The sequence below is a fragment of the Benincasa hispida genome, chromosome 10 (genome assembly GCF_009727055.1).
Source record: "Benincasa hispida cultivar B227 chromosome 10, ASM972705v1, whole genome shotgun sequence".
In the NCBI taxonomy this organism is placed as follows: Eukaryota; Viridiplantae; Streptophyta; class Magnoliopsida; order Cucurbitales; family Cucurbitaceae; genus Benincasa; species Benincasa hispida.
This window is the reverse complement of record NC_052358.1, coordinates 28,978,125-28,991,597: the sequence shown is the minus strand read 5'-3', so window position 1 is coordinate 28,991,597 and position 13,473 is coordinate 28,978,125. Positions and strand designations below refer to the sequence as shown.

Here is a 13,473-nt window from a genome sequence, read left to right as displayed (position 1 = left end):
TTCGAATAATTTGAATCCCAAGAACATACTGCACATTTCTCAAATCTTTCATTTGGAACTGCGTTGCTAGCCATTTTTTTATGTCAGTTAGGTAACCTACTTCATTCCCAATGAGTAGAATATCGTCAACATATAATACTAAGAACACTATAGTAAAATTGATGATCTTTTTGTAAACACAAGGCTCGTTAACATTCTATTCAAAGCCATAAGATTTAATCGCAGTATCAAATCTTATATTCCAAGATCTAGAAGCTTGTTTCAATCCATAAATGGATTTTTGAAGCTTACAAACCTTTTATTATTGACCCTGTGCAATAAACCCCTCTGGTTGAGCCATATAGATACTCTCCTCAAGATCGTCATTTAAAAAGGTTGTCTTGACATCCATCTGCCAAATTTCATAGGAATAAAAGGTGGCAATGGATAAGAGTATTCTAATCGAATTAAGCATGGCAACGGGAGAGAAAATTTCTTCATAGCCCACTCCCTCTCTCTGGGTATTAACCCTTTGCCATAAGTCGAGCCTTAAAAGTCTGTACTTTACCGACTTGGTCTCGTTTTCTCTTATAGATCCACTTACAACCAATTGGTTTTACATCATTTGGTTGATCTACAAGTTCCCAGACAGAATTGAAGTACATAGACTCCATTTCGAGGTTTATGGCTTTGACCTACAGATTACGATCCACATCTTTTATCGCTAGTTTATAGGTCGATGGATCCTCTATGCCGTCATCAGGTATGACGACTTGTGTTTCTGTTAAACTCAAGTAATGGTCAGGCTAATGAACAACCCTCCCACTACGTCAACGCATTCTCAACTCTTGAGAAGGATGTGACTGACTAGATGTATTAGTTTTATCTTTTACTTTAGTAGATGAACTAGTTCTATCTGTAGCGTCTTTGGAAATTTCATTCAATACTAGTCTACTGCGAGATTGATGACTTCTTATGTGGTCTTCCTCTAATAATGTGGAATTTGTCGATACAAATACCTTATTCTCTTGAGGATCGTAAAATAGACCACCTTTTGTTTCTTTTGGATAACCTACAAATAGGCATAGTTTTAAACGACATTCCAATTTTTTAGGATTTTGCAACAACACTGTGTCGACATTCCCAAATCCTAAAGTGATGTAAACTACCTTTACGCCCTTTCCATAGCTCGTAAGGTGTTTCTGAAACACTTTTAGAGGGAACGTTATTTAAAATATTGACAACAGTCTCTAATTCATGTCCCTAAAAGGAATCAGGTAACTCAGCAAAGCTCATCATTGAGCGAACCATGTCCAACAAGGTTCTGTTTCTTCTTTTAGATACACTGTTCTGCTAAGGCATATTAGGGGTAGAGAGTTGTGACTTGATTCTGTATTCTATCATATAGTCCTGGAATCTTAAGTCCATGTGCTCCCCACCTCGATCTGATCGTAGTGTCTTAATTGTTTTACCTAATGATTCTCAACCTCAGCCTTATATTCTTTGAACTTCTCAAAAGAATCAGACTTGTGATGCATTAGGTAAATATGACCATACCTTGAATAATCATCAATAAAACTGATGAAATATTCATACCCACCTTGAGCTTTGACATTCATCGGTCCACAAAGGTCCGAATGTACGAGCTCTAAGGGTATTGTGGCTCTGAGACCTTTTCTAGTAAAAGATATCTTAGTCATTTTCCCCTCAAGATAAGACTCACATGGAGGTAAAGAATTGTCTTCTAACTCATTTATGAGTCCATTCTTAACCAATCTCTCAATCCTATTGAGATTTATGTGACCAAGTCTTAAGTGCCATAAATAGGCATTAGAAGAAACTTTTTGTCTTTTATTCTGAGTTTTGACTGTTCTAAACATCTCAGTATTTAAGAAAAAATTTTCTTTTAAGTTGTTTTCAAGTATAGCAGAACAAATTTGAATACCTTTTCTGAAAATGAATGCTTCATTAACTTCCATCTCATTTTAGGAGCATACAAAACATCTTTAAGTATGATATGTCTATCGTTGAAAAACAACTTCAAGTCTCCCATTGCTTCGGCCAAGACGACCTCTCCTGTTCTAACCTTGAGGGTGATCTCTCCTTCTTCAAGCTTTTTCCAGGAACTAGTTTCTTGAAAAGAGAAGCAAATATGTTTAGTGGCTCCTGAATCCAATATCCAGGTTGAGGTATCATAGTCCGCTAAACATGTTTCATCAATCATATTTACCTTGTGCTTCTTTCGAGGCAGGGGTCTGAGGACATTCCTCAGTTAAGAAAAATCTCAAGTCATCTATTACTAGTGTTGAATTCAGATTGTTTTTCCATGTTGAGTAATTATCGCCGTTTAGTTTCTCGGAAGCTAAGAGTTGATCTAAAGAGTTAGTCATGCTGAAAAGAAAAACATATCCTTTTTAGTAAAAAATATTAATCTTTTAAATCCAATCAAGTTTAGCAAAAAATCTAATAATGTACCATTCATTATTATATTTTGCAATGATATTTCAACGGTTAAGAATAATCTTCACCGAGAGGTGATCGACTATTCCTCCGTTGAACCAAGACTATCTTGACTAGCTACTATCACCAAAATAACTCTTATTCCTATAGTAACTTAGTTATCGATACTTTGGTCAAGAATTTACTAACACTTAGTAATTCTCGAAAGTGTGACCCTCCATCTTCAGACCTCAAAGATTGGAATCATTATACTCCCGAAGTTTTAGACAAGAATGAAAACGGACCTGAGAGACCCTATCAATTTCTAAGGTTCGCGGAGTTCCGAATCTTATAATACAGCCCTCCGATTGGTAAGGTCGCTCCAGGGCAGACATGCAGGCGCATTATAGGAATCTCATGGTGTAACCTAATGGAAGAGACCATAGGATGTGTTGACACACTTCCTTCTCCCACTTACTATGAACAACTTCCCCTATTCACCTTGGTATTGACTCATGCAAACACTCTCCGAATGGAGTCCGCTCCCAGGACGACCCAAAGCCAAGCATGAATCTCACGATGTGAACTCTTAGGGACGCTAGAGCAAAAAGTACATTACTTCTCTCCAGCTGAAGTGTTCTAGATGGTTAGGGTAAAAAATACTTAGCGAACATTTCAGCTAACTAAACATATCTTAAGTCTAGGTGATTCATCCGAGTATAACTTTTATATTGGATTTTTAACCTATGATGTCTAGGTGATAAACAAATTTTATTACCTCACAATGCTCACGCATGCTCATAAAACCAGTTTAACTTAACTCAGACGTTGGCTCGATCTCCAGGTAGTAGGTGTTCCGTGAACTGTCAACTAAAAAACCTTCAACCTTAGTCATCTTATCTGACTTTTTGCCAAGATCTTACTGAGTGAGTTTTCTTGTAACTACGGTTTTACATGATATCGACCTATTTTTCTATGAAAAATGGGATTGCTCGATGGTTAACCCTAAGTGAGCATGCATCTTATCTTTGTTATAGATTTTAGAAGTCTAGGTTATTTTATAACAATTATAAAATAAATTATAACCCTAGGAGCCATGATCATTTTATTAAACATGCTTCTTCGCAATCAAACTGTTTGAATATAATTCTTATATCTTAAAAACTAAAGCAATGCATGTATATATTTTTATAACACTTATAAGAATATAAAAAATAGCATGTCAATGGCTTTTCCTATGGTGGGTTTTTTAAAACTATATGGCATACTATATGCAACTACATAATCAAACACATTATACATCACATTGCATATAGGTAAACAAACATTTAAAGTGGAGCCCATTTTGGCTATTAAAAACAAACAAATACTAATTTATTACATAAAATAGCAACTAGCTAAACCGGAATGGCTTCAAACCACTTTGAACATCTTGGAACCACTCAGAAAACCACCTCGAACTCGGCCAAAAAAAACATTAAAAACCAGTTGACGGTCAATAACAGACCAGTCCAGACCGTTTAGTCAACGTTGACTACTTGCTAACTGTCAACGGAGGCATGGGTGCGTGGGTTGGGAGACGGGTTGGCGCACGGGTGCGCGGGTTCGCGAGGCAAACGCGCACGCGATGTGAGCTTCAGAAGCGTGCCTCCGTCTCTGAAGTTGCAGAGCGCACAGCGCCAGAATGCAGGCGGAGGACGGGCTGCAACGGATCGCACAAAGCGGAGCCAGGCAGTTAGGCCGCTAGTCGATTCAGGCAGGGCAGAGCGTGCGAGAACCGGGCGGCGAACCAGGTCGGGTCGGGTCTGGGAGACTTCTCTCGGGTGTCTGATAGCAAATTCGGGTCTGTAAGCAAAAAACCTTCAATTTTGTTTGCTGTCCTCTCTCCCGGAATCAAGAAATGACAACCTAATTTCAACTCTAATGACTCCAACAAATTTACAAACCCTTTCACACACATTAATGCTCATAAACATGTGATCAATTACAAATTTCCACTAGAAATTTAAAGAAAAACAATGTCAAAATCATAATAAATCCACTTTAGTCCATATTTCATTCAACACTTGAATAGAAAAGAAAAAAACACCTACCAAAAGCAATTGAGCGTAATTAAAGCATACTCTGATACCACATGATGGAACACGAGACATATGTAGCGGAAAAAGGACCTAATTACATTCTAATTGCTTTTAATTAAAAGGAAATTAGCATGCAATTTGAAGGAAAAACAGTATATTAACTTACTTTTGAAGCTCCCGAAAACCGCTTTTCCTTGCTGAATCTCGACCCGAACTCTTTCGGACTACCACTAGAGTTGACCTACTATCCTCTAGACTTAGAACCGAGTTGTGAGACCCAATGAATGAAGAAAACCGAGACAGAGAAAGAGATGGAAAAAGATGGAGATTTTTTGGGTTGAGTTTTTAATTTTTCAGCCCAATTTTGAAAACTAACTTTTTGCAAAAAATGGAAAAAGTCTTTAATCCATAATTGAAATCCCGTTTTATAGAAAAAACCATGCAACATTTGCATGAAACAAATCCATAAAAATCTAACACCTAGAATCCACTATCTAAGTGGGCTTAATGTCTCCACTATAGGCCAACACCTAGCCCACTATTTTGTTAGTGAAATTATCTAACAAAAGTTTGGATTTTCCCACTAACATTAGTCAAAGGGCAAAATAGTCATTTGGTCAAAGTCAAACTTTGACCAAAAAGTCATCATTTTGACTTTTATGATTTTTTCCGTGTTGACTAATTTTGACCTCCCGAGCATGAATCCACATTTATTTTCTCAAAATTTTAATCACATTTGAATATAAGGTCGGTCAAATTTTGACTTTTCAAAGTCAAAAGTCAACTCTTTGACTTTTTACATCTTTGACCGAATATGAACGTATTCATATTCTTGATATTTAAATCACATTTAAATATTAAAGCTATATCTCTAAACTGAAAAATCCGACCACTATATCACATATACTTGTCGGTTTCTCTCTCTTCACATAATTCGAACAATTCGAATTATTCTATCATACTGTTCTAAGTTTATTCCATATGAGCTAGTAGGGGAACCTAATGGACCTATAGATCATGGGCTCCAATGATCCGAGATTAGCTAGCTAAACTCTTTAGTCGGAGCTAATCAACATTCGTTAACTAAGGGTCATTCCATTATAGTCCCCTAGTTGCACTCCCCTCACTATAGATATATTTATGTCCATTTGATATAACCATGATTAGTAAGCTAATCTTTCATAGGTTGTTTGTAATGTCGGCTGGGTTATAAAAATTGTTTTACCCCCAAGACTACATCTTGTTCCTTAAGTTCCATTGATCCTCTAATGAACACTTGGTTTAAGGTCCAACCTATAAACCGAACCCTTCTCGGACCAAGGAGAGGGTGAGGCCCCTTGTTCAAGACCTGGATTCAGTACTAAAAGGAACAACCTATCTACTATCCCTATAACGGGTAAAAGTGAATTCCATCTTGCACCCTATGTTCCCAGCTATCCTAAAATGGGAGGCTTATTGGGCCAGCAATGATGAGTTGCCCTCACCTATGCAGATCTAAGGATAATTCCGAGTGAACAGGAGTTTATAGTTAGCTCAGGATTAAAATTAAGTTACCTAGGTCATCAATTAACGAAATAGTCAGTTTTATACATAAAATGAAATTTAGAACATAAAAAGTGACTATTTCATGGTTTAGTCGTATGCAAACTCATTGCATAGGATGCTCCCACTCACATATCTCTATATGAACGATTTAGGATCACATCGTTTGTACTAACTACAAAGTGGGCCACATCCATAGTGTCCCCAGAATAAGGCGCCCAACCTTATTCATATACTATAGACCATTTTGACTATGTATTTGAACTTGATCCACATTTATGTCACTACATAAAGTTCAAACTACATTAAATAGCCTCAGGATCTTAGTTTATCGAATTCAAGATTACAATTTCAATAACAACTTTATCGAAAAACAAAATAGGATATGTTTATTAATTTATAAACTACGAGTTTTAGGACACAAAATCCAATAGAACTAACCTTGAACCGCACCGACCATTAACGTTTATTTCTTTCCACATAATCGAAATTCGACTTAAAAGTTCAACAGCGTCGAGGGCCACCCAACCTATATAGCAGCTACTCCAGAGAGACTTCACCATCTGTCTATTAACTTCACTAAGCTTTGATTCTTGAAGAATCACCACATCTAGATCTTTCACCAAGGCTCTTTTGGGGTGAACGTTAAGACCCCTAACATTACAAGAGAGTACTAACAAGAAGAACCTTCAGTCCCTTGGGGTCTCTTGTTACTATTTGCTAATGCTTCCTTCTCTCAACTACTAAGTAAAGCTATCAACTAATGCTCATGGTCAGAGTAAAGTAAGACCACTGTCCCTTTCTTATCCACTTCCGTCAACTAAGAAATAGGGCCTAGGTCCGAGTTCATCTCCTTCAACAGATCTGAATTTCCCTTACGTGAAACTGACTTACCTTCGAGAGGTTTAAGGCTTTTCTGCTTCGTCATACTACTAGTCATCTGTGACAGAGATGCATAGATTGACAGGCGAATGTTAGAGTTCTCCACGCGCCAAACGTCGATTGGATTTTGATCCATACCACTGGGACCCCTATAGAACCTCACAACCTGCTTTGATGAGAAAGGACCATGGATTCCAACACCCCTATTTATTAAAAGATTGGCATCTTGAAAGGTCGTCATCTGCACAAGAAATTTATCAGACCCATCAATAAGTTCGAACTCCGTCGTAATAAAACCACAGTAATTTCATTTCACTTTAATAGTCACTTCCAAGCATTCAATGAGGCTGGAGTTCTCATCAGCATAGTTAACAAAGCCACCAAAGAGGTCCTCGATCGCCTTAAATAACCTCCCACTCTATAAATGCATAGGGAGATTCCAAAACTTAATCCAAACCCCGTACGACGGTACTATAAATACTCTTCCATGTTTTAGTCGATCCTATCTCTCCATTTTTTAGTGTAATTGGGCCAAAAGTCACCTATCCTTTGTTCAATGAGAGGAGTCTAGACATTTCAGAAGAGCTTTGTCTAGGTGAAATGGGTTGATGATAAAGGATCGTTGAGTTTCTGCCTAAATAACTTCAAGAATCATGTTCCCATCATCATGGAAGTTGCGTTTTGTGACAATCAAAATGTCTTCCCAACATATGCTCCTTACCTCCTTTCCAAGCTTGTCTCTGTTCAGACCTACCAGACAAGGGACTTGATAACTTGTAGAAATATAAGTTATTTATACTGTTTTATTTAGATATTGTGGCTAAAAGAAATGAAAGTTGCATCAATTATAGAGAAATTAGCTAAGAAATGCAAGAATTATAAATTATCGTCAATACACCCATTGACACCATTGCGATGGTAGAAAATGATATTTCAAGTCTGCTTTGCAGGAAATCAAGTCACCGCATGCGTTCATGGCTCAAGATAAAAAGAACAACACATCTACGTCGCATTGCGCCCATCATTCAGGAATGAATAGACGATCAATGCAGTGGCGGCGCATGCGACAATCGATCAAGAGCTAAGCAATTAACACAGCTTCAACCGCATGCGGTAATAAAAAACAACACCGCATGCAGACAAACTAATGAAGATGCAAAAGAGCAACGCAATTGCGGAGGATCCTGACACGTGTACAACTGACCGTTGTGCATTTCTGACGGGATTGATTACATAACAAAAGGAATATTCACTCCACCATTTCCAAAATTGCCATAACAATAAAGTGGGGTCCACACTGCAGAGAGTCAAAGTTGAGCCTATAAATAGCCTTTGGAATTCTATTGGAAGATATACTTGATACGGGCATATTTTGATATTTGTATATTGAAAGAGAGATTGGTCTGAAGAGCCTGATCAGAGAAGATCCAGGAAGATTTAAGAGACAAGGCCGAGAGGTGAGTCTCAGGGCAAATCCTTTCAATCCCCACCGTTGAAGCTTTGTACCAAGGTCACTTCTACCGAACGAGCAAGCCTGAGAGGGAAGTTCTTCTCTTCATCCATTCCATATGCCAGCAAGCAAATCCACTGTCCAGATCTATGTCAAGACGTTGGCACTCTTCTGTATTTTTTTCTATCTCTTTATCATCAATTGTATTCATCTTCTTAATCTATCATTCACATCATATATCAGACGCTAAATATTAGTATTGAATGTCATGATCATTTTCATTTTCATCTTTCTGTCTATTTCTGTTCCTCCATTAATCACTTTCTCCATGATGTTTTCTTAATCCCTTGGTAATTAGCATGAATCTAACAAGTAAATTAATCTGTGTTAAGGAAATAAACATGTTTAGCTAAAGCATGCTAGACGACATCTTCACCTGTGAGAGCAGAAGTGAAGATGTCATTCCTCCTGTCGAGAGAAGGTTGGAAGAATGCGTTAACTAAAGCGAGAAGTACTTCCAAAGATGGAAGCAACCTTTCGTTCATTACGTTCATCCCGGTTTCACCACAGAGATGTGAGAATACGATCGATTACCGAGAGGTGTACGTCAAGGGAAAACAAAACCGTAGTTATGTCTTTAACACAATTAATAACTTGTGATGTTTATACTAGTTATCTTTTCTATTTCCGTTTCATAAATAAAGACTTGCCACCGCATAACACGACCCTTTGTATAATCTTCACAGTCAGTCTCAAACTCAGTATCATGTATCAGTATCCTATATCTTGTATCATAATAGTTTAGGTTTACTTTTATCGCACTTTATTTTATTATCGCAACTTTACTTTACCACAACTTTAAATACCTGTATAAACCAATCTTTTATTAAATGAAAAACTCCCGATCGCATATATCACGAACGTAACGCATTAACTAAGAAATCCCTGTGTTCGACCTCGGATCACTCCGAGAAACTTGCGTTGAAATTATACTTGGTTTCAGCGCAAAGAAACTTGTGACAACGCATATCATACTACAAACATTCCCTTAATAACGCATACATCTAGAAGTAGTATCGCATAAAGTCTGAATAAGCATAACACATCATCCACATTCCATTTTCATCATTCATCACTGTCCATGTGCTTATTTAGAATCATCGCATCATTATATGTTGCCAAGTTTATAGCGCAGGCATATAATAATCCATGCGTTGTGTGACATAAGATTAAATTTTATGCTATCAGGACTATAGGCTTGTGTACAAGGGATAGGGGAGAGCAGTGCAAAGAGAAATCAGTACCATTTGTTACCTCTTAAAAGGAGCACTTAGTATTTCTTCCATCAGCTATGGCGGTCGGGTTCTCTTTGCTGGAACTTGACTTTAGACCAACTTCAGAGTTGAATTTAACCTTTCCAAGTTTAAACCTAAAAGTTGACTTATGTAGATATTGAAAAATTATACTAATATAATTACCAGAGGAAAATTGTTGAAATAATCTTCTTCAATAAGTCCGGCAACAAGATACTGGAATTCAAACGACAGATCGAAGCTCTCCGGTGAGGAGTGCAAATTTCCGATGCTTCGAGAGAATAGCTTTGGTAATGAAGGCTTGTAATGTTGATTCCAAATCATTAGAAGTCGATCCATCTTCTTGCTTGGCGGCTGATCCGACGACCGCCTGAAAAATCTGAAGGGGATCCCCATGGCTGACCACCAAGATCGCACACCTGCAAAACATCAGTTATTATTAAATTCAAAACTTTTGCCTTCCAAATTACGATGGATTTAATTCTATTATAAAGGCTATTTGGCAGTTACAAATGTCTGTCAAATTAATAATATATAATAAACTTTTAATCTTTTACTTATTGGACACAAAATTGAATGATTTTTTTTTTTCTAATTGATCGAAAACTTATTGAACACAATATCAAAAGTCTACGAAATCTCAGACATTTTTAAAGTCTAAAACATGATTCGAAAATTCTTTTAGTATATATATATATATATATATTGATATTAAGACAAAATGAGAGACAATTTATATACGGTTCAACTAATTTTATAGAATAATACTTGAACAAGGTTGAATATTAACCTATAGTAGGTCGGGTGCACCATGTTTTAAACCCATTATCCTAAAGCTCCCTTTACCATTCTTTAGTACAATAAACGTGATCATGAGAAGTTGAACATTTATTTTCATGGAAAATATTAAGACTCCGTTTAGTAACAATTTTGCTTCCACATTCAAATTTTTTCATTTGTTATCTATTTTTTACCAATAGTTTAAAAAACCAAACAAAATTTGAAAACTAAAAAAAATAGCTTTTAAAACTTATGTTTGTTTTTTGAATTTCGCTATAAATTCAACCATTGTACTTAGTAAAGATGCAAATCATGCTATCACACCATCTACTAACCTATCTAGCTCCACATTTGATTGACAGAAAATTCTTAGGATTTTAATATTTTGGGATAAAATAAAAAATTAAAAAAAAAAAAAGACAAAAAGACAAAAAGGAATACCCTTGAAATAGGGACTCAATTTGAAGAATTGCTTTGGCAAGCCTTGAAGCAACATCTTCAACGCTTTCTCCACCTTCAGGCCGCTTGAATGGATCTTCCTCATCAAGAGCCCAAATTTCTGCATACTTTTTAGAGATGAACCAACAACAAATCAACACCAATGTTTTATCACTAACTTGAAACACAACACAACCATTAAAAAGTGTTTGGTAACTTTCTCTATTCATTGAAGGTTCAAGTTTCCTTTATTTTATTATTATTAATATTATTTTGGGTTAAATTACAAGTTTAGATCATGAATTTTCAGGTTTGTGTCATATAGGACTTTAAATTTTCTAATACATCTTTGAACTTTCAGTTTTGTATCGAATAGGTTTATGAACTTTAAAAAGTATAATATATTTTTAAACTTTTGATTGGTATCTAATAAGTCCTTAAACTTTCAACTCTATATTCAACAAATCTTTGCGCTATTCGACATTTTCTAAATTCACAAACCAATTCATTCATTCAATGAAATGTTTCTTCTAAGAAAAAAATCACAATCCTATTGGATACAAAATTGTTGACATAAAATTTTGTTTTATGTACAATAAATTTGTTAATTTTTTCTTTTAGAAAACGTTATTTTAATATCTGTGGATGTTCGGGCCAACTTACGTACATGTCACCTAATCTCACAGTACAACTCATCTAGCCCTACAACATTTGGATGTCAAGAAAACTCGCAGGATGACACAAAATTGAAAGTTAGGAACCTATTAGATACTTTTTAAAGTTTAAGATCCTATTAGATACAAAATTGAAAGTTAGGAACCTATTAGATATTTTTTAAAGTTCAGAGATTTATTAAACACAAAAAGGACAAAACTTGTATTTAAACTTTGTTTCCCCTTGCTCGTGGAGGGTAAAAAGCAAAGATGAACTTAAAGATGTGGCTTTTCACGTAAGAAAAAACCACAATCAAATCAGAACAAATAATGGTTATCTTACTTTGTCATGAGACAAGAGCTCAAATGAAGGGCCAAAGGAGCGTTCCCTGAGATCCTCCATCATCTGCAAACCAGAGTTTTGTCTTATGATCAGAAGAAGAAGATATTGATTCAGAAATGTGACCTACACAATACTATTTACAGAAATACAAATGAAATAGAACAGTTATTTTACCTTACACTGGGGGCCTTCAAATGAAAGATTCAATACAGATGCAGCAACTTTAGCTGTATGAATTGTTCTAGAGAATGGTGAATAGCAAATCCGAACATTTTCTAGCGACGTAGAATTTTCCTTCAACTCCTGCAATTGCAATATAGCTCTGATGCATCCACTATTTTCCTTATCAAGACTGACTAGGAATGGAAAAAATGATCGATCGAGATTGACTAAGATACTAAGATTGCCGATCCACATTGATCCAGATGATAGTTCATAAAGTATAAACAAGTCACATCATCAAATGGTCGGATAAGTTTTGGTGGGATCGGATGAATTGGCTTTTCCAGAATGGTTTTTTAGTCTACTTTCTGTGGTATGAATATGTATACTTCCCGTAAAGAACAATAAACTAATCTGTTGCAGTTATTTAAAGATATATAAAACAAATTAAACCAATGCATTTCAATTCTTCTGCATATAAAAATTTCCTTTAATTCCCTGAAATGGTTAGACAATCTAACTCTTTTTCTTGTCTAAGCTCAGCAGCAAAAACTCAGTGAAGCCTCACTGTTGACAGCAGTTTCTTGTTTTTGTTTTAAGATTGTTTCTAAAAACTGTGGTTGAATGATCTGTAAAACGTAATATTACCAGACATATTGACATGAATATTCACAAACTCGAGAAGAGTTTCAGAAGAAAAACAATCTCCTTTTTACTTTAGGGAAGAGAAATCAAGGCTCATGAATTAGATTTGTGTAGTCTCGAATTGGAAACCCATAACCATATTTGTTACTTGAATTTTCTCATGGCAACCAAGGTTACACTAACTCTTCGTACAACATATTAACTTAAAGTGAATCAAGCTCAGCTTAGTGAACGAGGCATCAATTAACATCCAAAAAGTGAATGGCTTCATTCTCTACCTTTGCAAATACAAGTTACACAAACCCAACTTTGTATAATCAGTCATTTGCACAATCTAAAGATTACTACTACACAAGCACAGCCAGAAGAAACATGGATTAAGGACTAAAATAGAACACCTTTAAGAACTGTTCTCCAGCCAACTGCGCCTGTTCAACACCCTCAGGGGCCAGTTGATATTCCGGAAGGATACCATTTTCCTACAGCAGAATCAAACTCACAGTCAATAACCTGTTCTTCTCTCTTCTTCTCAATCAACTGACAAGCAAAACCTCCAAAAACAAACATGTCATATCACAAGCACATACCCTTAACAAACAGACATTCAAGCAGAAAAGTGCAACAATTCACCACAATTTGAAGCCTAAAATGAGCATTTACGAACAACCCAATTCATTTCCAAAACATATTTCGTCACAAACGAAAAGAAGAACAAAAGAGAAGCAACCCTTAACAAAAAAAAAAAAAAAAAAAAAAAAAAAAAAAA

At 36.0% G+C, this 13,473-nt stretch overlaps 1 protein-coding gene across 12 annotated transcripts in view; it reads right to left on the bottom strand.

Annotated features, from left to right (window-relative positions):
• Positions 1-13,473, bottom strand: part of LOC120088380 — a 32,324-nt gene that overhangs the window by 18,488 nt on the left and 363 nt on the right. For 8 of the 12 annotated variants that reach the window (XR_005484904.1, XR_005484906.1, XR_005484905.1 and 5 more), the window contains exons 2-7: positions 13,106-13,186; positions 12,075-12,203; positions 11,901-11,963; positions 10,908-11,025; positions 9,852-10,105; positions 9,688-9,756 (exon numbers count right to left, since the gene is read on the bottom strand). Coding sequence is in view for 3 of the 12 variants with exons in the window: in XM_039045624.1 (XP_038901552.1) it covers positions 9,691-9,756; positions 9,852-10,105; positions 10,908-11,025; positions 11,901-11,963; positions 12,075-12,203; positions 13,106-13,186 (711 nt within the window). In the remaining 9 variants the exon portion in view is untranslated. Of the gene's footprint in view, positions 1-9,465; positions 10,106-10,907; positions 11,033-11,900; positions 11,964-12,074; positions 12,204-13,105; positions 13,187-13,473 lie in introns of those variants that run through there. The other 4 variants (XM_039045623.1, XR_005484911.1, XR_005484910.1 and 1 more) reach the window with 4 other exon arrangements.